This window comes from Amblyomma mixtum, chromosome 5 (assembly GCF_055824585.1).
Source record: "Amblyomma mixtum isolate Tamu chromosome 5, ASM5582458v1, whole genome shotgun sequence".
Lineage (NCBI taxonomy): Eukaryota > Metazoa > Arthropoda > Arachnida > Ixodida > Ixodidae > Amblyomma > Amblyomma mixtum.
Genome location: NC_143016.1, coordinates 113,126,923 through 113,152,727, shown reverse-complemented (window position 1 = coordinate 113,152,727; position 25,805 = coordinate 113,126,923). Strand labels below are relative to the sequence as shown.

The 25,805-nt window shown below is 43.6% G+C and overlaps 2 protein-coding genes across 2 annotated transcripts; one reads left to right on the top strand and one right to left on the bottom strand.

Annotated features, from left to right (window-relative positions):
- Positions 1-1,562: 1,562 nt before the first annotated feature.
- LOC149343387 (uncharacterized) lies at positions 1,563-15,753 on the bottom strand. The gene is made up of 9 exons (XM_089545893.1): positions 15,143-15,753; positions 13,025-13,119; positions 10,903-11,134; positions 8,514-8,578; positions 8,197-8,442; positions 6,190-6,264; positions 4,812-4,883; positions 2,745-2,976; positions 1,563-1,745 (listed from the first exon to the last, which is right to left on the bottom strand). Exons 1-9 carry the CDS (start codon positions 15,333-15,335, stop codon positions 1,636-1,638), a joined length of 1,320 nt encoding a protein of 439 aa, XP_089402019.1. The 5' UTR covers positions 15,336-15,753; the 3' UTR covers positions 1,563-1,635.
- Positions 15,754-16,886: 1,133 nt separating this feature from the next.
- On the top strand, positions 16,887-23,897 carry LOC149343386 (uncharacterized). Its single transcript, XM_089545892.1, has 4 exons — positions 16,887-18,687; positions 19,945-20,202; positions 21,278-21,538; positions 22,828-23,897. The coding sequence occupies exons 1-4, from the start codon at positions 17,037-17,039 to the stop codon at positions 23,622-23,624; spliced, it is 2,967 nt and encodes a 988-aa protein (XP_089402018.1). The 5' UTR covers positions 16,887-17,036; the 3' UTR covers positions 23,625-23,897.
- Positions 23,898-25,805: the final 1,908 nt, after the last annotated feature.

The following is a 25,805-nucleotide window of genomic DNA, read 5'->3' as shown; positions in this document are numbered from 1 at the left end:
TGCGCGATGAGTTCCACCGATTATTTACGGCGGAACAAGACACCAAGAAAAGCGCCGCCGGAGCTGACAATGTAGACGGCAGCGCAATCGTGTGGCCCTACTACACACAGATGATGTTTCTGAGGGACACGATGGACTGCAGACCGTAAGTTGGCAAAATTTTTCGCTGCTATCAAAGTAAATGGGAATTATATGCCACTATAAGGAAAGCACCCGTTTGTTTCGCCCGTGATGGCTGAATTAAGTGGCGATAGCTGCGGTGGCGAAAAAGTGTCCAGTGAGCGACTCGTTTTTGCTTATAGTTCACATACTGGACAAATTGTGTGAAATCGTAATGTACTAGCTTCACTACGAGCACTGTGCTTGGCCATTATTTGCGTAGCTACAACAGCGTGTGCCGAGCTGTGGTGTGTGGAAATCGCTCCTGCAGGCTTTATTCTTTTCCGCCAGTTCCCCCGCTGGCAAAAGCTCTAGCGCTCTAAACAAGTCTGGCTACACGTAAACCCTGCCCACCTCAAAGCAAACGCGTCATTGTTTGGAATGCTTGTGCCGCGCGCCATTCGAGTCGATGCAGACCAAAATGAGGTATTTCATTTTGGAAAGCGATGCCGGTTTACAAATTATTTGTATAAATAAGAGCCATTGAAAATTAAGTTAGGCGAGATAATATGGAGCTATGCAAGCTTGTAAGTTGACAATAAATTCCAAGGCGAATGCAGTGCAACATTGTTTACAATCCTAGATAATAGTGCACATTCAGCAATCTGAGGTGCTGAACAAAAATATCAATCTTTGTTCATATGTCCAGAGGAGTGAATGGGTTTTTGATAAATTGCATATTCTCATCAACAGTTGTTTAGCAATGTGAGCCATCATGAGCAGTTTACATAGATGAACAACTCTTGACACATAATCATCATCATCAGCCTGAATATGCCCACCCTACTGGAAAAAACCGCATATATGGACTCCATACAATACGGATTTCCATATATACGCACTTATTGGAATACGGAATTCCATATCATACGGAAATAATATGGACTTCCGCATTATATGGAGAGCCTTATATGATACGGAATCCTTACGACTTCGTATTATACGGACTGTACGGAATTCTCTGCTGAACCGTATGATGCAGAAATGATACGGAATAAGCCGCCATGGTGCCGCAGTAGTTATGGCACTCGCCAGCTTACTTGAAGGATGCGGGTTCGATCCCAGCTGCAGTGGTCGCGTTTTGATGAAGGCAAAGTTGTGGAGACCCATCATGCAATATATCAAAATGTTACAGAACCCCAGGTGGCCGAAATTTCTGGAGCCCTTCACTATATGGCATCCCTCATAGCAAGAGTCACTTCTCTGTGCTTTCCATGCAAAAATAATAGAGAAATGCATTTAATCAAGAAAAGCAACTGGTGCACAATTATTAAAACATATTGCATAATTACACTGTTGCACACATTGTGACTTGTACTATGAACAATGTCAATGTCATTTGCTTATGAAATGCTTGTTTTTTAAATGTGTTGCATTTTCAAAACCATAATCTCGCACTTTTGGTTTTGAAAACGAATGTGCAGGAAACACAGGAGCCAATATGAAGTGAAGATGAGAAAAAAAAGCTTTACTTTTTCACCGTTTCAATACCTTCAGCATATCAGCCAGGTGCCTGTTCACACTGGCACGTCTCTTCGTGCTAGGGATGTCACTTGGGTGATTCCCAAGATGTTGTTCAAAAGCACCTGAAAAAAATAAAATAAAAGGAGAGACAAAAAGTAGTTTTGGGGCAATATCTCCAACTCTAAAAGCACGTTCAATGCTTGGAAAGAACAATTTACACCTAAAATGCTTTCAGGCTAATTTAATTGCGCACCTCTGTCAGCCAACCATCAACCTCCCTAGTGTCAACTAATGAGGCAAGCCAGGCAGTAGAACTACTCCAGCAGTACTTCCAGCAAGAGGGTTGCTCAGAGCACATGTGCAGCCTAACCATGATGAATGACTATTTGGTGAAGCGGTGGCATACCAACCTAAAGCAAACTACCTTGCACAGCTTTTTTGGGGGGGTCACAACCCTTAAATGAAACTGCCAATAAATGAAACAGTTTTCCTTGTCCCCATCGAGTTTTGTTTAGAGGGAGTCCACTGTAGTGCCCACTGGAGAGCATGTGAAAACTAATCTGCTATACAGATCTGGAGGCACATTTTCAAGTGGTTGACTTGGTGAAACAGCTATCACTGGCACACATCGCTACAAGGTAGCCACTCCTAGTCAGTGAACCTGAGAGCCAACCACTCTAGCACATGACCCCTGGTTGAAAACATATGAGTGGTGTTGTGCACACCACAGGTGCTGTGCCTTCTGACACACCATGTTGCCGTATCACTGGAGCATACTCCAAACGAGCTACATGCAGTTCAGTTGAGCAATTTGAACATGCTGCCGATACTTTGCACTAACCCAAAACCACATTATGATTCATGTTTGCCATGTCAGCAATAAAGCTTATCCACCAACCAGGTTTGCCTTGCATACAAAGCTACTGTGCTTGCAACTCACAAACCACACAAACGCAGCAGCCTGAGCAGTGCGCACAAACATCACAGTGCACTACTCAATTTCAGGTCATGCAATATGGGCACAATACAATTCAACCCTTTTGCCATACCCACAGTTTGCACATCCACCTGCAAGTCTAATTCAAGAAAACTAAGCTTAATTATGACAGAAAAGCACGCACTTTTCAGAGCATCGAGCTTCATTGGTGTCAGTGCCTTCTTTTCGGTGGTCTCAGGGCCGCCCTCTTTATGCAGGTAGCGGCGGCAAGGGGCTCCAGTGACGCTCCTGTTGTACAGGTTCTGGATGCCCCAAATTGCCTTCGCTGCTTCCCGCACAAAGAGGCTATCCTTCGGTTGGTCCATGAGGTGCTGCCACTTGTCAGACGGGATCTGGACACCAGGCCCAATAAGTACCTGCATGGCCAAAGAAAAGAGCGCTATGTGCAGTAACTCCCCAATGCCGACATGTTTCACCTGAATCAAGAGATTAGATGACAGAAATGATACTTCCAAATCAGAAATTTTGCATCTGCATGATGAAGCTGCAGTTTGAAACTTTATGAAAGCACCCCTGTAGTACACCATGTACACCCTACGGGTGTTCCCATGTCATCTAGACATTAGAACACAAATAGCAGAAGCACGCATAAAAGTAAATGCCGTTTGTACCCCTAGCAGTGTTCTTCCTTAGCAACATTAAGTTCCCAAATATCATTTACACTTTAAGACACCAAGACCTCAGACACATGAGGGATAATTATAGCATATATGCTCACGAAATAATACTTGAAGTTTTAGTAATTTGGTACCACTCAAGATGCTATACATTTGCAAAAAGCTGCAAAAAGAATGCAGCATAAAACACAAGGCTACCCTTTAAGGACGCAATTCAAAACATGGAAAATATGCAAGGCCTAAGTAATTATTTACCATGCAATGCGAGAAACTGGCAAAAAGATGTGATAGCTAGGTATACCATCAGTGCCTAAAACAGGCATAAAAACTACCAATTTTTTATTCCCTACAGGATATTAAAGGAATGAAACATCGGTACATTTCACCATGTGTCACTGTTAACTACCTAAAAAATATTCAATGGCCATTACACTCATTCCAGGAGAATACTGGAAGGGAAAACATTTTTTTTTCCAAGTGCACTGTAAAATCTTTGTAAAAAGAATACTTTACCAGGATTCGCTTTTTTTGGATTGAGATACTAATTGCAGACTGGTGCGGCCCTTGACCTAGGCATGATTATCCAACTACTATCAATAAACTCTTGGCCCAAAACAGAAAACATTGTCTTGCGTACATCAATACTCCATAAGCACCTTGAGTTTGATGTTACAAAGCAAGAGCTTCCTTGTTTGCCAAGCTAAAAAATTTATCTAGACTGCATTCTTCAATGTACAAGCCGACCCCAGGTATATCGATCCTGCGTCTTTTGAGTCAGCAGCTGAGCACCATAACTATTGAGCCAGCACGGTGGCTGTTTTATCATCATCATTTATTTTACCCTTAAAGGCCTCTGTTGAGGCATTACATAAGGGGGTGGGGGGACAAAGCAAATACATTTTAAGCAAATAATTTTAAAATAAACTAAAAGCTTAATACATTCTTGTACACTAAACCACAACGCGCTCCGATTAATGGCCATTTCAGCCCACAGTGTTAGACACTCCTCACTTGAAATGCACAAAACCGCAGCGCATTTTTCATCCGATATACTTATTACAATGCAAACTGTTTTTGGCAATTTTTTGGCGGGGGACTTAAGTCAACATTCGAATTTGATTGGAGATTTTTCTATTTTGCATCTCCATTAACGAGGTTTTACTGTACACAATGGTGGATGGCATGGAGAACGCACTTTGTACAGCACTAAACATCACTGAACTTTCAGTACAGATATGCATGACCCGAATGAAGAGAGGCGCTCAGATATTGCAAGCGGCTTCGCCAACTCTAGTGTGCTTCCTTTTGTTCCCCATTAACTCTGTTCGCAAACAACACATAACACGCATAACTCAGAAAATGTGTCAAATGAGAGTTCTGCAATGTTAAAAAACATGAAAATACAACACTACCCTAAAAGCTTTTTAAACACCATAATATCCCTATGTAAACTGAAAAAGCAACACCATCTATATGTAATGGTAATCACACGTACGTGGAGCTTAGTTGAAGAATAAGGTAAAAATCATGAAATTTTACGAAATATAGTGGCGAACTGCTATCTCAATTCATACCTGATTGACGCACACATTGGACACCTGGTTGGTAGTGGCACTGCAGGATGCCATTTCTGCAGGTTGCAGTGCCTTCAGCAAGAAAAATAGTATAACATGGATTAAATGTCACTGCAGTCATACAGATGTACTATCAGGAGCATAAGTGTGCGCTTCACACAGAAAGCAGCGGAGCAAGGCAAACGTGCACTGCAGTGCCATCTACGGAGAGCATCTTGGATCGAGGCAGCCAATCGGATGCTCTTTCTCATCTGCAGGCATGTCGCTCGGCTAATTTCAACATGACATGCTAAGGCTAGCCAGGATCGGTGCTACATTAATCAAGTGAGAAAGCTAAAACAAAAAAGAAAGTCACATGCTGTTCCTATTCATCTAGCCGGAAGGCTGCGCCGAGATAGTAATGGTACCACTCATTGTCATCAAAATAAATAAATAAATAAAAAATTCCCTGTGTCCCTTGGTTTCTGTGGCTGTTGGCTTCTCTCATATTTATAACGAGCCCCTCATTCCCCTTTCCTTGTCTGATTAATTGCCTAACGAGAGCCTCGGTTCTGGCAGCTTTGATGCCTTAGGAAGCATAAGAGGGTTCTCACAAAGGTTCCACCCTCGCCGTTCGATGACGTCCTACGTCACATCAGCGGTAACTCAGGACGTGCTACGTCCGCCGCTTAAGAACGTGGATGGCACTGGTGAACACTCCCAAGGTTAGGTTATTTGTAAACATAAATACCCCCGAAAGCGGAAGGTTTGACAGCTGTCGCCGTAGCTCAGTGGTAGAGCCCCGGACGCGTAATTCGGAGGTCGTGGGTTCGGATCCCACCGGCGGCATGTGGTTGTTTTTTCTTCTGCTTTCCTAATCAATTAGCTTTAAGTGATAACATATTCAGTAATATTCTATATCGAACAACAGCACAAAATAAATAAATAAATAAATAAAAAATTCCCTGTGTCCCTTGGTTTCTGTGGCTGTTGGCTTCTCTCATCGTTGTGAATTAAGTTCTAAATATGAACTGTTTCTGCAACAAGTCAGCCACGCACACACAACCATTTTATTGTATTGTGCCATGGTGCACAATGGCCCACACATCATTCCTCAAGTGTGCAACACAAAATGAAGAGGGCCACAGGATTGCTACTGCTGCGGCACCATCAGGCATTTTGACGAGCTGGAGCAAGCTGACTGATTATGTGAAGGGCATTTATGGACTCTTTGGAGGTGAATTAAAATATATTTTGAGCACTGCTCACATCCAAACTTGGCCATAAGCTTTGTATAGCCTCAAAAGTTGGTGTCTCAATCCCTCCAAGCTGGGAAATAGCTGTTAACAGTAAAATCATAAACGCAATGAGAAATTCTCTAAACAAACTCAATTCACACCTGAACGGTATCTATGCCGAAGGCAGGGTCTACATCCAGGCGGCTTTGAGGCGTGTCCACTGACAGTTTCCCATTCTGGAATGGAATGAAAATAATAATCATCATCAGCAGCAGCCAACTACACCCACTGCAAGGCAAAGGCCTCTCCCATATCTCTCGAATTAATCTACTCCTGTGCTGGCTATGGCGATTTTGTACAAGCAACTTAATTTTATCTACCCACCTAACGTTCTGCTGCCCCCTGCAATGCTTCCCTTCTCTCGGAATCCAGTCAGTTAGCTTAGTAGCCACCGGTTACGTATCTTTCCTTTGCATTTACATGCCCTGTGCATGCACATTTCCCGATTTCGACTTAGATGTCTTTAACTTCATTTGTTCCCTGACCCACTCTGTTCTTGTCTCCTACCGTTACAACTATCTTTTTTCTTTCCATAGCTCTCTGATCCGGATCATAAAAAAGAAATGGTTTTGGTTTGGGTTTGGGAAATGGTAAGGGTTTGATGTCCCAAAGCGACTCAGGCTATGAGAGACGCCGTAGTGGAGGGCTCCGGAAATTTTGACCACCTGGAGTTCTTTAACGTGCACTGACATCGCACAGCACCCGGGGCTCTAGCATTGCGCCTCCATAGAAATGCGATCGCCACGGCCGGATTCAAACCTGTGTCTTTCAGGTCAGCAGCCGAACGCCATAACCACTGAGCCACCGCAGCGGCTTACGAGAGGGAAATAACTCTAAGGTTAAGAATGGGGTGGAGCGCATATGGCAGGTTCTCTCAGATCATGAATGGCAGTTTACCAATATCCCTCATGAGAAAAGTATACAACAGCTGTATCTTAACGGTAATCACCTATGGGGCAGCAACACGGAGGCTAACGAAAAGGGTTCAGCTTAGATTAAGGGCAACACAGCAAGTTATGGAAAAAAAATTTCTAGGTGTAACGCTAAGAGACCGGAAGAGGGCAGGGCAGGTGAGGGAGTGACGGGTTAATGACATCCTAGTCAAAATTAAGAAATGGGATTCCGCTGTGTATGTTATGGGAGGGCAAGATAACCGCTGGTCCTTAAGGGTAAAGGAATAAATTCCAGGAGAAGGCAATACTAGCAGAGGGCAGCAGAAAGTTAGGTGGCCAGATGAGATTGGAAGCTTGAGGGGATACGATGGCCGCAACTGACAAAGGACAGGGTTAATTGGAGAGACATGGGAGAGGCCTTTGCCCTGCAGTGGGCGTAGTCATGCTGATGACGAGCTCACTGCGTTGTGCTGAATTCAAGCTGAATCCTTTTCGTTAGCTCCATGTTTCTGCCCCAAAGGTGAGTACTGGTAAGATACAACTGTTATGTACTTTTCTCTTGAGGGATACATGAAAACTGTAATTCATATTCTAAAAGTACCTGCCAAATGCATTCCACCCTAGTCTTATTCTAGTTATTTCACTTTTGTGGTTCATGTATGAGATAACTACCTCCCCTAAGTAAACAGTATGAACAACATGAGCAAACAATACAAAAGCTTGAGAAAATGCTTCATCAGTTAGCACCAAAAACCTTTTTACGGCAGCACAAGCCCAGCAAATCCAAGACATGCCTGCTTCAGCATGCTCCAACAGTGTTTATAGACCATTACCGCAATCAATCAGTGCTAGCCCATTGTTTCAACTCCAAAAAATTTGCTAGCTGCTGTAGTGTGTTGTCACTTGGCTCCTGCTTGTACTGGGCAAACTAGCAACTAGAGTTGTGAACAAAACTTATTTCTGAGTAAAGGTTCGGCGCAATCAAGAGAGGTACTGTGACGTCTGTAAATGAGAAAGTTGGTTCGAAAATCTGAGGCCTCTTGGACATTTGGAGAGAGTTGGCATTAATTGAATTGTGACATCTGGTAAAGAAACAGCTTGACATTTTGGTTAGTGGCTGCGAAACAAAAGCAATATAATACTTTCTTCTACCTCAGAAACATATTCTCATACAAAAGGTGGCTATATAGCTTCAAATAACAATGTAAGACCTACCTCATCTGCCTGTAACAGTGGTGACTCAGCCACGGCTGTCTGCAGGCACTGCCCTTCTGTCAAAGTAGCCTCGGTTCGGCCAGACCAATTCTCATTCTCACACATACCCATCTCACTAGTTTCAGTGACTAATTCAAGATCTGAGATGGGTTTATTCGGCTCAACAGCCCTAAGCACCAACGTGCCACTTGTAGCTTGGTCTATCCCAAACAGCCTGCGCTTGACAGCATCTTCTGGCGCTGCTCCCTACAAAAATAGAGTAGGAGGAGGTAATTAGGCATATGCATCTTGGCCCCACTGTTCAGGAATGCCCATACCTCTCGCTGTTCTTGAGAGCATCTGCACATCCTACGGAATGTGCTCATATCCTGCCGGATGCTTTCTGCACAGCAAAGACAAAAGGATGTCAAATGATTACTTGGTCACAGCTTGCTAGCACCCCAAAACTGCATATGGGCTATGAGAGACACTGCTGTGTAGGGTTCCAAATTAATTAAGCCATGAAGGGTTCTTTAAAGCATATCTATCGAAACACAGCCGCTGTGGATGTGATGCCAATAAGCAACTGACACTTGCAAGCAAATATTATGCACTGCATGGGACTCAAGTCAGACCTGTACGCATCATATATATTTTGTGGCACAAGTCGCTTACAGCGGAGAGGAAGCTATGCATGCTAGGCAACAGCTTCCAGGCTTGTCCGGCTGGCTAGTGAGTGCAAGAGCAGCGTACTTGTGGAAGACACTGCCTTGTGCCGGTAGCTTATACTTCGTGGTGCATAACTTAGGAAGCGAGATGGCAGCACATTCTTTTTTCCATTGAACAGTAGCCTACTTTACTTTATATAGGTTACCTACAATGAAAAAGACGTTTGGAGCTAGAAAGCAATCAAGCAATTTTTAAATCCAGATCTCTCCACAAAACTGAAAACATGAAAAAAAAATTGATATAAGCTTGAACACCTAAAGGGGCATGGTAATGCAACTATTGTGATTCAATTCCCAAAGATCTACAAGAGGATGGGTAGTGCAGCAAACAATGAAGAGCGCATTTTTTTATGACCTTATATTAATCTCAATTTACTCTCTCCTAATGACCTACAATACTGCTCTCGCCTTCCCTAGGGTTAACGTGTACAACCATGCATTTGGCTTTCTTTATTTTCTCAGAGAGGTCACTGCAAAACACAACTCTACACACTGTTTACTACATATAATCAAGTTCTCAACACAGCTACAGATCCACTTGACAAATAGTCTTACAACTAGATAGAGGTTGGACTTTGTTTTTATTTTTTTTTAATTGACCAGACTTTTGCAATGCTTACTTCAGTGCGCAATTCTTATTTTTTTTTCAGCAAATATAGTTTTTATTTGCAGGAACTTTTTTTTCCCCAGGGATAAAGTCACAGTATATTTTAACCATTTTTTCAGCACTGGCATAAATTTACCTGCAATTAACGCACATATCATCGTACATACAGCTGTGCTTGTCGCAGAGATCTCCATTTAAAATACCAGCAAAAGTCAAATGACAGAACCATCAGACAAACACAAACTGGGCTGTCACTAGAAAAGTGGCAAACTGGGCTCTCATGTTATCCTTAGGCCATTGCTCTCAGCTGACAAAGAGGGTGACAAATCACATGGTCCAAGTGTTGACTGCAGTGATGAAACTGCTGTTGAACCATTGAGGTAGACAGAAAATGGTACTTTTTCATGAAGCTTGCTCAAGACCCTCAAACATGGCGTGGACAAGCCCACTTAACCAAGCAACAGCCTTTATATGCTATGGCACTGAACAGCACTAGCCTAGACGTTTGGCGAAGAGAGGAGCCTCCTGATTTGTAGAGGCATGTAAGGCAGCGAAACAATGCCCAAAAATGCACAACTGCACCCAATAGCAACACCACCCCACCATGCCCTTGGTTTTAATACCTTTTTATTTTCTCCTTTGAGTGTAACTTCTACTCAATGGCCAGCAAGCTGCAGCATACATGTCAAGAATACTAACGTTTTTTGGTTAAAAGTGAATTGCAAAAAATCATTTTGATATAAGTCCAACCTCTACCCATAACCAAAAACACGAAATGCAGCAGCGCTGCTCATGTTTTTAATACCTGTACAGCTTACTGAGTTATGGATGCAACTGATTTAGATTAACTACATTAGCAAAAACCAGTAATGCACCACACTGCGTTACCAATACAGCTTACAGTTCCTCTCCCAGAAAGTATTGATGATGAGTTTTTGTACTGCAAGGGCATCTGTGGCCAAAGAGTGCCAAGACATGGTGTTTTCAGCTACCAAATGCAGGGTCAAAGATTTATTTCCCCAGCATATCACCCAAAGCACATCGAATACCAGGCCAGGGAGAGCTAGCATCGAATGTATCACTGGTAGATACCTGGGGGCACTGGGGATCAAATCCCACATTTCCTACATGTCCCCTCCTGGAAAGTAACATTACAGACAATAGGCACGCACAAATAGGTGAGGAGACATCAGCGTCCCCTTATAGGCATGTGGAGGAGGGAGGAACAAATATTGTTGCATTTTCTTCTGTTTCTCCCACAAGGCAGGCACTGAAATGTGCTGTTGGTGCCGCCCCCTTCCCTTTTGGAAACACTTGTGTACATAATTTACCATTAAGGATGCAAAACAATGACACATGCAGGTGGTGCAACACTATGTGTTAATGTCTTACCCATTCCTTTAATGACTTCCTGTTGAAGGTTGTCGTTTCTGTGGCGCTCCTGTGCAAGCTTTTTTTTTAACACAAGAACTTCATTCTGAAGTTTCTTTACGATTTTTCCTTTTGGAGAAAGGGTTTCTCCGCATTCCTCTTCAGATGAATTGCTCTCGACAGCAATTTCCCTGAGCCTTTTTCTTTTTGCGATTTTCTTGCGGGTATTCCTTTCTTTTTGGCTCAGCTCCCGCTGAAATTCATGACAAATGAAGACAAAAATGCCACATTAAAATTAACACCTATAAAACTCAAGAACTAAGCGGCTTTTCCGTGCCAAAGGATCCCCTTCCAGCCAGCGGTGCTGGCTGATTCTCATGAACCTGCTAGTGTGACAGTGCAGGGAGCAGCAGACTGCCACTTCGTGCACTGCTCCCTGCACTGTCACATTAGCAGGTTCATGAGAATCAGCCAGCACCGCTGGCTGGAAGGGGATCCTTTGGCACGGAAAAGCCGCTTAGTTCTTGAGTTGTATCCGACTACAGTTGTTTAAGATTGCAGATCAGGTTGCACATTTTCGTTAACTGCTGAAATTATTATTAAAAACTGTGCCAACTGTATTACCTAAAATTTGTCTTCAGATCTAGGTAAAAAATTGGTTTTTAAAGAAAGCAAATGATGCAGTAATCTCACTTATCTCGGTGGACACCCAAACTGCAGCCTAAGGGAAGGCATAAAGAAAAAAAAGAAAGGAAGAAAGGAAGAAAGAGGTGCTGCAGTGGCGGTCTTGGGAATAACTTCGACCACCTTGGGAACTTTAACTGGCTGAAATTATTCCCAAGATAAAATTTTTGGCAATGCACTGTTATCAGGTTCAGGCAGTGACTACAGCAGGCAGGCATATGTGGGTCTCTGGGCAGGGTTATTGGAATAAGACAAGAGGTGCTGTCTCCCCTGTCACATGACAAACTTGACATAATTTTCACCAAACAGCACTTCCCAAACTTACTACCATGCTTCTAATGCATGCACAGCAATAAATTATTCAATGAAAACATCAAACCTTTCCAAAATACACCTTAAAAATCATGCTATAGTGAATCTGAAGGAAATTATAGGAAAACGCTACCAAGATATCAAACATGCAGAAGCACATGAAAGTCTGTGACACAATCCCAGGGACTGTCAAATTATAAAAAGGTAAGAGGTCAGCAACGCCAAAAAGTAAAGTACTGCGTTAACACAGCTCTTTCTACCAATGAAAACACGCGTTTGCTTACAAACCAACCAAATTCTTCATGCTAAGGGGAAGCAAACACCCTAACTGTATGGCGTTGAGGACAAGCATTGAAATGAAATGCAGGCAATTGCGCAGAGTAGTGACTTTTTGAATAATGCACTAGTAGGTGTTGTGTGGCAATATATGATCAGCAAATGCCACTAACATTTTCTGTTAAACTACAAAAAGATCAGATCTGAGCAGACATCATCTGTGGAAGCGAATGCGTGAACTAGTTATGATTGGTGTTCACCAAAGAAAAGAAATAGCAGCACAAGACACAAGCACAAACCAAAAACGGAACACATCACAGTGTGCCTGTCTCACACAATATGGTAGTGTGCACCCTCGTTTTGTCCCTCTCTGGTGACTGATTGATGGGGTTTAACGTCCCAAAGCGACTAAGGCTATGAGAGATGCCGTAGTGGAGGGCTCTAGAAATTTCGACCACCTGGGGTTCTTTAACGTGCACTGACACCGCACAGTACACGGGCCTCGAATTTCTCCTCCAAAGAAATTCAACCGCCGCGGCCAGGATCGAACCCGCGTCCTTCGAGTCAGTAGCCGAGCACCATAACCACTGAGCCACCGCGACGGACTATCCTTCTCTGTTCTTGTGCTGTGCTAGATGTAATTAGTTGGATATCACGTTAAATTTGATGAATGACAGGGGTACATGCCATGAGGTTCTTGCTTAACTTGTTTGCAGAATGTTGACTATCCCGCATTTGTGACAATAGCTTTGTCAGGTATGCCCACTTGTATAATTGGACCACAAGCCGAAAGCTGTCATTTATGCACTTGCTTATAACCACTACGCGATTTCACTATTTAAATTTGAAACTAGCCTCACCGCAAACTTACCTTTTCAGACGTTCCGCACACTGGTCCATCAAAGACACTGTCGGGCCACCGAATGCGTCTCTTTTGCAGCCTTCGGGCCAGTTCCTGTTTTGTCACTGAAACCAGGGTGATGTATTTCACATAGGGATTTTCCCAACGTTGCACATTGCAGTAAAATCTGTTCATGCAAGCAGTGAGCTGCTATAAGGAATGTCATTAGAACACCAAGGGCATAAAGGCTGGTGAATACACACACCAAGCACAAACACAAGTGCACTACTGCATTCATCGCTGTTTATAAAAAAATGCATATGTAATATTGATGTCGAAAGTCTCTAGGATGCCTCAAAAGCATGCATAAGTGGTATGTATAAAAACAATCATGTCATCTGACTGCCGCACTTTAAAGTATGTGAGTCAAACTTCCACCATCACACTGGCTAACATACCGTATTTACTCGCATAATCCTCGCACTTTTTTTCGCAGAAAATCGGTGCGAAGTTAGGGGGTGCGATAATTACGCGGGGAAAATTTTTGAACAATGCTTTGGAGTGCTGAAAGCAAATGTAAATAGGCTGTGAACCGGGGTTCTCAAGCCAGCTATTGTAAATTTAACCAAAACTTCAATTGCAAGCAGGACTTACGTTTGTAATAAAACCACAGAGACGACAAACACTAGCTGCAGAAACACTTTATTTGCGAAGGCTGGCCGCCCGCAACATCACCATCACTCAGAGTCCGCGGAGTCCACGTCGACATTGCCATCGCTATCGCTGGTCGCTGCTTCGTCGGCTTCCTCAGCTTCACCCTCTTCATCTTCGTCCCACACCAAGTGGTCTTCTGTCGTGTCCAGGGCGTTGGAAATGCCAGTTTTCTTGAAACTCTTCACGACCACGTCAGCGCCAATCATGCTCCATGCATCTGCTACCCAGCTGCACAGCAGCTCCACAGATGGCCTCTTTATCTTGCCACCCGGCGTAAGAGCGTGTTGGCCTTCGGCCATCCATTCTGCATGCACTTTTCCTTAGTTCTGTCGAGTGATGTTGGGGATGCGATGATTATGCGAGGAAAAAAAAAATTCCAATTTTCGATAGGCAATGTGGGGGGTGCGAGCATTATGCGAGTGCGAGCATTATGCGAGTAAATACGGTAGGTATCAACTGCTCACACAAGTCCTGGAGATTTCTGTCCCGGATAGTACACAAGCAATGTTTCACATAACTTCAGCCAAAGCTTTAAAAGAAGTGCAACACCATAAAGGAGTGAAACAAAGGACTTATTGTTTGCGACTACGTTGCACAGCTTTGAGTACTTGTAATTTCAATATTCAGTTTGAGACCAAGCAGAAAACAAAAATGCGAATGGAGGCCACAAACAGCCTATTCAGTTTGTTGTAGCAACATACTTCCTGCACCACTTTTTTTACAGCATCAAAAGGATACGCCTTAAAATTAAAAATACCCCGCCACTGCACTCTCGCATTACTGTAGCACACTACCTACTGACCAGCGCGCTGGGTAACAAATAAATAGAAGGAACAACCAACGCTCACTTCAATGAGCTCCCAATGATAAACAAAAAATATACAGAGGCTGCATTGAACAATAACAATGTCACTTCACCGCTTTCCCTTTCTTGACTTTCAAGTGACGACTCGGCTTACAATGACATACCTATCAGATGGAGGTGCACCCTCTTACAGACAGAGGTGCTGATGCACTTCTAGGGCGACGCTGACAGTGCTCCAACATGATGCCAAAGAATATCTTTTTCACATATCTATGTTACGTGCAACGCCCTGTACAGGAGCACTACAAGATATGCATGCATGCAACATCACAAAGAAAAAACAAAAAGAAAGGAAAACAAAGAAGGGCAGTGGGCCCTCGAGGTGCTGGGATTTCGGCATGTAATCAATCGCAACTTGGGCAACTTGAATACTGGGCAAGCACGACGGGGCTTTTCTGACAGGAACGTTTAAAGCGGGTTGATGGCACATGCTCAACAACGCAGCCCACTTGGAGCACATGCAGCGGCCTGTTGTAAATAGCTCTTTATCACCATGGGTTAACAAAAAAAAAAGCACTGCGCATTAAAATTATGCGCCAAACGCATACAACTGCAGACATAAAACTTACCGGCCAGTTCTTCGATGTGCCCAACGTAGTAGCCCTCGTCGTCTTTGGTTGTTTTATTGGCGCACCAATAAACCTGCTTATTTTTCGCCAATTCCTTGACGGACTGTGGGCTGTAGTTTTTTATGCACGAAACACTAACTACAGCTTTACCTCCATCTTCGTAAACCACATAGGCAAACTGTGGCTTTTCCATTTTTACAAATGTGCACAGTCAAAAGCTCCAAAAAACGACGCACGCCGACCGAGCAAACCACGAGGTCTACAGAACTGTCTGAGGCTATGGATGGCTTCGGCTTGTTTGGTTTTTCATGCTTTCCGCGACATTATGTCGTCTGCTTCAGACAGGAAGATTCGTTCATACTGTGCGGTTTGTCGTGTTGTTCACAGAAAAAGAATTCCCTCCTATTATTCCAGAGGAAACAGTATATGTGCACAGTTCGTGTTATATTACGTGCAAGTGTGCAAGTGCTCATGAGTCTCAACGGGTCAACAGTCATGGTCTACTACGCAACCGTAAGCTGAGCCTTAATTTCAGGCCGCAGTTTTATCAACTGAATAACACGCACCCTCCCGACTAACAAAAAAATAAAAAAGGAGGAAAACCAGATAAACAATTAAATATAACTTAATCGAACGTGTCTGGATCTTCATTCTGTGTAGGTGTTGTTGACGCTTTGTGCTGAGATTAAAGTGGTAGAAAAATTGCATTCGTAGCAGCATGTGCCGCAATGACATTAACGCATGCGTACACACAAACACACACAGGGAGAAAGAGAGAGAGAGAGAGACAGACATACACAAGTCGCGACGACCTACATAATTGGAATGTGCCTGCTTTCAACATCTCACGCCCGATTGTGCACACATATACTTGCACGAAGAACATGACAGTCACGACGGATATGACTCGAATATAGCGCTGTGACAAACGGGAATGTTGGTAGTAATATATAAGTTTTGCATGCATGACGTTCTCGCAAAACCACTATTAATAGTTCTCTATCACAGTTTCTGCTCATGTATAAGCCGCACACCATCTATTATGACCTTTCATTACTTAGTCAACTGCGCCTTTAATATTTTTTTTTGCGAGCGAGAGCTTAGGAGTGGTGTGAGGGATCACTTAAACCAAATATCGGTGCCTTGCAAGGCAAGGACCACGACGCGGATCCACAGGCAGACGAATAATGTTTATCATTTATCCTCCTCAACCACCTCGTCTGAGACAACGAACTGCTTAGTTTTTAGCCAACGCATCATAATCATCATATTATCTGATCTGTAATGTCCACCCTTTATAAAGAGACAAACATTGGTGTTTATCGTCATTTTAAGGCGAAAGCCTTTAATGCCTCATACTGTCGTTAGCAGACGCGTCGGCAGCCGTGTCGACAGACGCGTCGGCAGGAGTATAGTGAACTAGAATATTCTAGTTCACTGTAGGCAGTAGTGTCGACAGACGCGTCGGCAGATTCGTCCGCCTTCCGGCGTCACTGCTTAAAAGGCTCAAGGTTCCAGCATGCATAAAGGCGCATCTAGTGAATGCATGGGCTTCATAAATAAAATAAAAGGAGTAAAGTCAGGAAAAGGGAAATAAAAATAAGAAAATAAACAAAAATAAAAAGACAATAAAAATAGGATGTCGAATAAAAATAAAAAAAAAACAACAAAATTAAGAAAAGGAGCAACAAATATATTGTAAAAAAAATTATGAAAAATAAAAAAGTAAATAAAAACAAACAGTGGCCAGGAAATGCTTTCACCTTGCAGCACTTTAGAGACCCAAGTGCCCCCTGAATTTTCATTCCTTTGTCGCTACCGTCGTTGCGCCATACCGTCGTTGCTGCAACCATAACCGCTTGCTGCGTTTGTTATTAAGCCAGCAAGCAGCAAAATGAGCCTTCGTCCCACGAAAAAGACACGTAAGCGCTATCTTGACAAAGATGAACCATTTGTCGTGCCGAAGTCCACGGATTACTGGAAAAAGCAGCGAAAACGAGCAGTTCTTTCCGGGGAGACAGCGTCAAGAGGCGATCCTTCAGAACGCGCTCATGGTGCCAGTAGTTCGACCGCGGACAAAACGTCGTCAGTTTCGACATCTGCTCCTTCAGGTGAGCACTGTGTTGAAGGCGTCTACGAGGGTGGCCCCTTTGTAAGTGCTGAACACGCGGGAACATGCAGCCGTGTACCGGCGCAGCCGTCGTCCAGTGCCAGCAGTTCGACAGCGAACACAGGGCCATCTCTCTCGACACCTGCTCCTTCCGGCGGGCGCAGTGCTGAAAGCATCGATGAGGGCACCCTTGAAAGTGGCACTGAACACGTGAAGGAATGCGATCGTGTACTGGCGCAGCCGTCGTCCGGTGTGAATACTCCTGTTTCAGGCTACAGAACCGAAGTGGCCAATGAGGGCATCCCCGGGACTGAGCGCACAGTTGAACCAGTTGAACCTACTTCTGAACCGCGTCATCCGTCGCCATCGAGCTCCAGATCTACACTTTCAGGTGACTATGCTGAATGGTCTGATGAGGACATCCCAACTCATGAAAGTGACAGTGAACACCTAGAGGACGACGACACAAGTGGCAGTGAATCTGAGGAGGAAGCCGAAAGCCTAGATTCACTTTTGGATGAAAATGAGCTCCTGGCACCTGGCTTTGCTGACTTAGATTCAGCAACGTTACCTGGCTCTACGACAACCAAGGCAGCTGCAATTGTAATGATCATGGCCTTTGTTGTTGCTCATGGGCTTACTTGGGTTGCTTTGGATGATCTGCTGGCTCTCATTGATGGCCTTTTTGGCTTTAGAGGAAATGTGCTCCCGCGATCAAAACACTTGTTCAGGAAGCTATGGGCTTCAAGAGCAAAGCGGGTCGCCAAGCATTTTTTTTACTGCAGCGTCTGTGGCAACCTGCTCAAGCCAGTGAGTGGGACATCTAAAATGAAGTGCTCTGCCTGTGTCCTGGCAACTGATGTGAGATCACTCAAGGCGAAGGGGAATTTTTTTGTTATTATGGATTTAAAGGAGCAGCTGAAGACTTTGATAGCAAGAACAAAAGCTGCTCTCTACAGCAACCTTGTCAATCTGAAAGAAGATGCTGAAAGATCAACAACGACCCTGAGAGACATCACAAGTGGCAGCATTTGCAGGGAGCTACGCCAGAGTAATCAGCTGAACTGGATGGACCTGACGCTAACTGTCAACACAGATGGAAGCCCCGTCTTCAAATCCTCTTCATCATCAGTGTGGCCCATACAGTTTTTGGTTAACGAGCTGCCACCCAGTCTCAGGATGAAAAACTGTTTGGTTGGTGGCCTTTGGTTTGGAAGGCACCCTGATATGACCCTGTTCATGACGAAATTTGTCGATGAAGTGAACAGAGTGGGTCGTGTTATCTGGGAACAAGCTTCCACGACAATGAGATCAGCAGTGTATGCTGTATGCTGTTGCGTAGATGCTCCTGCTCGGGCTGCCGTTAGCAACATGGTGCAATTCAACGGAATGTTTGGCTGCCCCTGGTGCTACGCCTGTGGAGAACACCTCGAAGGTAAAGTACTCTGATAAGTTCGATGTATTTATTAGGTCACCTGTTGTTATACGAGTATGTTGTTAAATAAAGTCTAAGTAATTCTCTCCCTTGCCTTGCAAGAAGATTGCATATCTTCTGGCAGCAGAACTTTCGCATCAGGAGTGCACATATTAAGTATAGAATTTGCTATAGGTGTAATGGGCATTTTATCTTAAGAAATTGAAGATATAGAGTTTATGCACAATTTGTTTACAGCATAACGGGCAGTTCTGTGCTAATGTTATGCCCTGCACCTTTGACCCTACCCTGAATGCGAGTCTTTTCTTCTAGGTTAGCCAATCCACTGAATGCCTTTTCATACTTCTGCTGCCCTCACAAGGCAAATATATTGCACATAAACTTCATTCATTCATTTCTTTGAGTTCTCGAAACTTGTCAAAGGGTTTGCCTTTGGTAAATTCTCTCCTTTGCCTTTGCAGCAGTTCTTCATAGCCAACATGAAGACATGTAGATATTGAGAAGACATGGCGAAAGACCTACTTAGTCTTTACTCATAGCTTTTGATTTTATGCTAAAGCTAATGCACTGTACATGCTCGTGTACTTTTAACGTTAACAAGTATGCGTCGTATGTCGGGTACATGCAAACTGATGAGCTCGTGCAGGCAGTTTTCATTGTTCTTCAGCTTCTTGCACAGGCAAAATAAAATGGCCATTGCTGTCGTCATGCTGTGCGGAGCTGTGACTGAACTGTAATCGTGTTTTTGAGTTCACCTTAGAAGGGAAGACTCTTAGGCTGTTTTTGTATAACTGTCAGCTTTTGGAAGCTGTTAGTATCGAAGATGTGCTGCTGAAAATTACGGTATGTTTGGGCCCGTAAATTTTCAGGAAAAAATATATACTAGTGGTAGCCTTAGTTTGTTGGTGACAGTAGTGTATCAGTGGGAAATGTTCTCTTGCTATATTATTTGGTTTGGTTTATTGGGGTTTAACGTCCCAAAGCGACTGAGGCTATGAGAGACGCCGTAGAGGGGGGCTCCGGAAATTTCGACCACCTGGGGTTCCTTAACATGCACTGGCATCGCACAGCACACGGGCCTCTAGAATTTCGCCTTCAAGAAATTCAGCCACCGCGGCCGGGATCGAACCCGCGTCTTTCATGTCAGCAGCCGAGCGCCGTAATCATTGAGCCACCGCGGCGGGGCTGAACCCTGCTTACCCCACAAGTCACTTGTATTTTCTGCGATGTTGTAAAATCAAAGTCTGTTTATTTAAGGTGGGCAGCGATACATGCAAGCCACGGTGAATGATGAGCGGACACCAAAGGGAATGCTTCGAGAAATGAAGCTTGCTCTCGAAGTCAACGAAGCAGTAAATGGAGTGAAGGGGCCATCGCCACTTGCTCACTTGAAGCACTTCAATGTGGTCTTTGGGCAGACAGTGGAGTACATGCACTGCGTGCTCCTTGGCGTCACCAGGTGCCTCACTGATAACTGGCTTGACTCTTGCAACAGCCAAGAACCCTTCTACATAGGTTGGTATTACTGTACTAATTCGTGTTACGCATACATACAAGCTTCTCAGTTTTGAGGGGTGTGATACGCACCAACGGTGGTAGTTCGGCCTCCTTGTCATTGTTGATGCATGGTATTGATGGAGCATTGAAGCTAGCACAGCACATGTGCATGCAGAGCTTGTGAACTCTAGTGTCCACACTCTGCCTATACACAGTATCTGTGCGGAAAGCAGCCAGCCAGTTGGGCAGGCAGTGCCTGTCACGTGACTGATGGGGCCAGCAGGGCATACGGCATGATTGGCATTCAAATTTCCCAAATTGCTGTCATTAGTAGTTCAGCAAACGTGCATACATTATATCTTTTGTTAGTGCTGCCCCTGGCTTGCACCTCTCATGCCTTTCCTTCCACAGTTGCTTCACTCTTTCCTTCTTTTGCCTAGCTGGAATACACACATATTCTGATTGACATTGAACCCCCCGTAAGAGCGTGCTTGGTTGGTGGTTACGTACTCTGAATGCGGCTTTTTCTAATTTTTTGGGTTGCCACTTTCGAGGTATGGGGTAGGGGGTGTCACAGATGTCTTGCAGCTCTTTTGTTGCGGCAAGCATGAGTTTGACAAGTGTCGCTAGTTTACAGCACCTCCTTGTTCACTGTGAGTGGGGCAGCCATGGTTGTTTGTTTTATCTTGGACGAAATGACACTGCCATCATACATGTTTTAATGGTAGCACTGGCCTCTGATAGGCAAGCGCTCGCTATAACTGTAATCATTATAAGTGGGCTCAACTAGTTATGTCTGATGGTCAAGCATTAACTGCAGTACATCTGCTCTTAGGATTCCTGAACTAAATACCTGTTGTTATCAGGAAGCAAGGTCATTAGGGTAGGCATACCTTTATGATTTGTTCCCAACATGAATGCTTCAGCTTCGTGCTATCTTCATTCTTATGGCACACAGCAACAACATTGCATTCAAAAAGCCACAGGCTCAGTTTGGAATATGCTGCTGTTTAATGGTTTGCAAGCGGTGTTGTTTGGCTGGCTCATTCAATTACTTGCATTTAAATTGCACATCTCTTCCTTTTTGCTTCAGGGCGCCCGACAACATTGGAGCAGCTTGACAACAGGTTGCTTGCCATCAAGCCCCCACACTGCTTCACAAGGCTGCCACGTTCGATTAAAGAACGCTGCCATTGGAAGGCAAGCGAGTGGCGGCACTGGCTGCTGTTTTATGCTGTGCCATGTTGTTTAGGCATTCTTCCCCAGCGGCATTTAAATCATTTCATGCTGCTTGTGGAAGCAGTCTTCACACTTCTTTTGGAAGAGTTGACTGAGGAACAGCTGCATCATGCTGGTAAGTTTATACATTTTATTGGCTGTAAAATTGTATTGCATTTATAATGCTACAAAAATGCATTGAACTGCAAATTGCACGTATGTAAGCATTCACAGCGAATTGTACATATGAGAAAGGGAAGTTGTGAAACATGTTTGGCAGCATGACTTCAAATGTACAGTAACTGTGTTAGAATGATAGAGAATGATAGAATAGAGGTGGAATGATATTATGTAAATGGGAGCTATACATAAAGCATGGACCACTCAGCATGTACCACTCGCACATGTCTCACATAAAGTTTGATATAGTAGTAGCGCTCAAAACAGGGACGACAAGATAGAAGAAGATAACACAAGCGCTAGCGCCTGTGTTGTCTTCTTCTATCCTGTCGTTCCTGTTTTTAGTGCTACTGCTTTGTCCTTCCAGTGTAAACACCAACTAGTCCACTGCTTTAAATCACGTAAAGCTGTCATGACTGAGAGTCTATCATCATCATGAATGAATGCACAAACTTTGTTGAGAAGCTCATTCACAAATACAAGTTCTTTGCCGCATGTTCCCCAAAAATATTCAAAGGAGGAATTATTCATCAGTGTTAACTTCCATAGGACGTAACCATGTTATTTTGATGGAATTGCTACTGACCTTCAGCCACTTTTTAGTTTGGTAAACATTAAGATGAGAAACTGGAACCCACCTGGTTTCAAGAAAGAAGATGAAGCTGCTGAAATAAGGGTCCCTTCTTACCTCAAGACTTTTCTTGATAAAAGTGCTGTCTGAATTTCAGAACTCATCCGAGGTCAGGGGGCATTGAACAAAGCTTGCTATTGAACTTAGACTAGTGCTGAAGTTTATGTTTCTGGAAGTGGGCACAAGGTTATGGTAGGGATTGTGCTGATGCCGCGTTTCCTGATGTTGATGGGATGAAATTGCCAGTTCGAGTAAAGCAGCATATTGATTTAGCAAGTTCGAACTAATGAGCTTTTACTCTATATGATATAAAATTGCTTGAAAATGGTGACATCACAATCCTTTTACCATGCACGCTGTGGCAGTTCCTCTTCAGAAGCAAAAAAAAATAGGCACTCAAATGAATATTAATATGCCTTATACAGTGCAACTAAGCAAGTCTAGCAGTTTTGATTTTGCTTCATTTGTTAGGTATTGCAAGAAATGTTTTGTAAATGGTAAAGCACGCCCGATTTGTTGGAACAGTGGTGTGATAGAGCGCAATCACAAGGAAACACAAGATTAGGTTTTGTGCGGAAATCTTTCACAGTGAGCATGGCTGCTCTTTTGTGCAGGTCGCTTGCTGCAAGAGTTTGTGTCCAGGACAAGAACACTCTACGGCCCACGTATGATGACTTTTAATGTGCACCAGCTGCTTCATCTTGTGACAGCTGCAAAAAACTTTGGGCCTTTGTGGGGGCACAGCGCATTTGTCTTTGAAAGTGGAAACGGCAGACTTGTGAAGACCATAACTGGTGCAAAAGGGATACCAAACCAGGTTGTGGAACGCGCGGTGATGCTGCAACAACTGCAGCTCATGACGACACTGCACATTTTCGAAAGAAAAGTGCAGGAATTCACCAATGCCCTACTGGCTAAGCCTTTAATTGCTGCTGCTACGCATATTGATGGCGCATGTCTATTGGGCTATTCCAATCGCACGCCTAGCCTGTCAGCGGAGGAGACCAATGCCCTGAATGCTATGTTCAGTCGTGTCATTGCTGTAAATGAACACTTTCGTTTTGCTTTTAAGGGAACAGTGTTGCACAGCAGAATGTACAGAAAAGCGAAAAAAACCAACAGCACAGCAGTGAAAGCATTAGACAATGACTACTTTGTCATTGACAGGATTTTTGAAATAATTCACGACTCTTGTGAAGCCACTAGTGCTGTTTTTTTTTGTAAGAAACTGGTTTGTATAGATAGCACACACAGGCTCCCAGGACATATTAGCGAGTGTTTTTTGTCTTTTATGACTACTCCTTCTGTTTTGAAATTGAGTGACATCCTTGCACCATGCCTTCTGATTGAATTACCAGCTGATGATACAGCGTATATATGTGATTTGCCAAACCTTATTGAGCGTGACTGACATCTCAGCTAAAAGAAAGCGACCAATAGAACATGACAAAAGCTGGCCAGAACCAAGAACCTCTTTCAGTGCAGTGGTACAAAACGCAACGTACAAATATGATTGATGAATTTTAAATGAAAAAGCAAAACTGTGGGCTATTGACGGTTGCTTCTGGGGGGCTATGGAGTAACTTCAACCACCTGGGGATTTTTAACATGCACCGACATCGTAGAATGCATAGACAATTTTGCATTTTGGCCTTATTAAAATGCAGCCACTATGGTTCTGATTAGACCCAAGGCCTTGGGAATATCATCATCATCAGCCTGACTACGCCCACTGCAGGGCAAAGGCCTCTCCCATGTCTCTCCAATTAACCCTGTCCTTCGCCAGTTGCGGCCACCGTATTCCCCGCAAACTTCTTAATCTCATCCGCTGACCTAACTTTCTGCCGCCCCCTGCTAGCTTGCCTTCTCTTGGAATCCATTCCATTACCCTTAAGTATCTAAGTACCAGCAGTTATCTTCGACTGAATTTCATATTCACCAAGCCGCCGTTGCAGTTAAAAAATAAAGAAGGAAAGGATTGATGATGATGGATTTTTACAGCGCAAGACAATCTGTGGCCAAATAGAGCCATGTCAAAAGGTTTTTTTTTCTACTCAAGGTGGGGTCAAAGACCCATTTGCCAAGTATTTCATCTTAATTAAGTCGAGCACCAGACCAGGAGAATTCTTGTACCCATTGTATCACCGATGGGCAGCACTGGGGATGAAACCCCGCACCTTCCGCATGTGAATCAGATGCTGAGACCACTAAGCCACCGCTGCAGTAAAGAAAGAAAGGAAAGGACAGTTGCTGGTGTACAAAATGTCTTCCGGTTACAGTAGTGTTTTCTTCGTCAAACTAGCTTCGGAGAACATTTGGCCTGGTGAAGGAAAAGTGGTGGGTAGGCTAAAATCAGGTGATAGGTTAAATAGGCAAGTATTTGTGTGCCATGTAGTGTGGCTATGGTTTATTGGGTGCAGTTACACTCAGTAAAGTTTGAAACTTGCCAGACGTCCAAGCTTACTTTCAGTAAAATGTGGGAGCCTAGTGGGGTTGAATAATTAGGCATCTAGCTTCTAATTCAAAAGGTTGAGCTCTATGTCATGGTGCATTCAGTTGCTGTAAAGTGCAGGCTGCTGTACTGTTTCACAAGAAGGTTGAAGATCCTAATGGCCAGTTATACCTCTGTTTTGAAACTAAAGTGTTGAGAGGAATGGCCATTGTAATAATGCGAGTCCGTGGAAGCAGAAGCATTTTCTAATTCTTTGTATCCTATCTGATGGTACACTCCAAAGAGTACATTAGCTACCTAAATTTTGTGCTGTTTAAACTTTTCTGTGCTTTAATTTCTTTTCAATCTTTTGTATCACTGAACTGCAATATGATGGGACCTCATACCGGTTTGTTTTTTGGGATTTTTCGCTTGTGTTGTATGTGTGTGCAATGTGGTTCATGCGCTTTTCATTTTTGTATGTTATGTCCTCTATTTAATTAACCAAATATTGTTTATATGCTTCATACATCTTCTCAGCACTTGGCCTTCCGTGCTTCTGAACTCTGTTTGTGCAAATTGTGCTGGTACGACATTTCTGGTCCAGTGACTGAAGATGAAGTATATATTCTTGGTTACATCAAGAAATGCATTAAAAAAACATGCTTGGTTCTGTGTAACGTGTTAAAATGTATTAGTCCATATTTCTGTGATATGTATGTGCTACCTATCTGATGTTGATTTTTATTTTGTCCCTTGTTGATGTTGATTTTTCCCAACTTTTGGTTCTCTGCATATGTCAGAGTTAGCTATTGCGTACTCGTCTGCTGGCGTTGTTGGGCCGAGTCCCTGAAGCTATTGGTAGCTTTGACATGCCCACTTCTGGGACTCTGTATTCTTTTCGTGAAATAAAACAAACATTTTGTTCCCTTGCATATGTCAAAGTTGGCTATTGCACACCCGTCGGCTGACTTTGCCAGGCATAGTCCCTCAAGCCATTGATGGCTTTGACATGCCCGCTTCTGGAACTTTGTATTCTTTTCGTACAATAAAACAAACATTATTATTATTATTATTATTATGTATTCGGTGATTACTGTTTACGCCTTGTATGTAATCTGTTGCTTTCCAGTGTTGGGGCTTGCCATTATCATGACTAAC

Excerpts from the sequence above, each read along its gene's own strand:
- LOC149343386 (XM_089545892.1), top strand. The coding sequence starts at position 17,037 with ATGAGCCTTCGTCCCACGAAAAAGACACGTAAGCGCTATCTTGACAAA. Across the intron at positions 18,688-19,944 it reads CTGTGGAGAACACCTCGAAG|GTGGGCAGCGATACATGCAA; the intron begins GTAAAGTACTCT and ends TGTTTATTTAAG. Across the intron at positions 20,203-21,277 it reads CCAAGAACCCTTCTACATAG|GGCGCCCGACAACATTGGAG; the intron begins GTTGGTATTACT and ends TTTTTGCTTCAG.
- LOC149343387 (XM_089545893.1), bottom strand. The coding sequence starts at position 15,335 with ATGGAAAAGCCACAGTTTGCCTATGTGGTTTACGAAGATGGAGGTAAA. Across the intron at positions 13,120-15,142 it reads GCACATCGAAGAACTGGCCG|TGACAAAACAGGAACTGGCC; the intron begins GTAAGTTTTATG and ends CCCTGGTTTCAG. Across the intron at positions 4,884-6,189 it reads TCGGCATAGATACCGTTCAG|GCACTGCAACCTGCAGAAAT; the intron begins GTGTGAATTGAG and ends TTCTTGCTGAAG.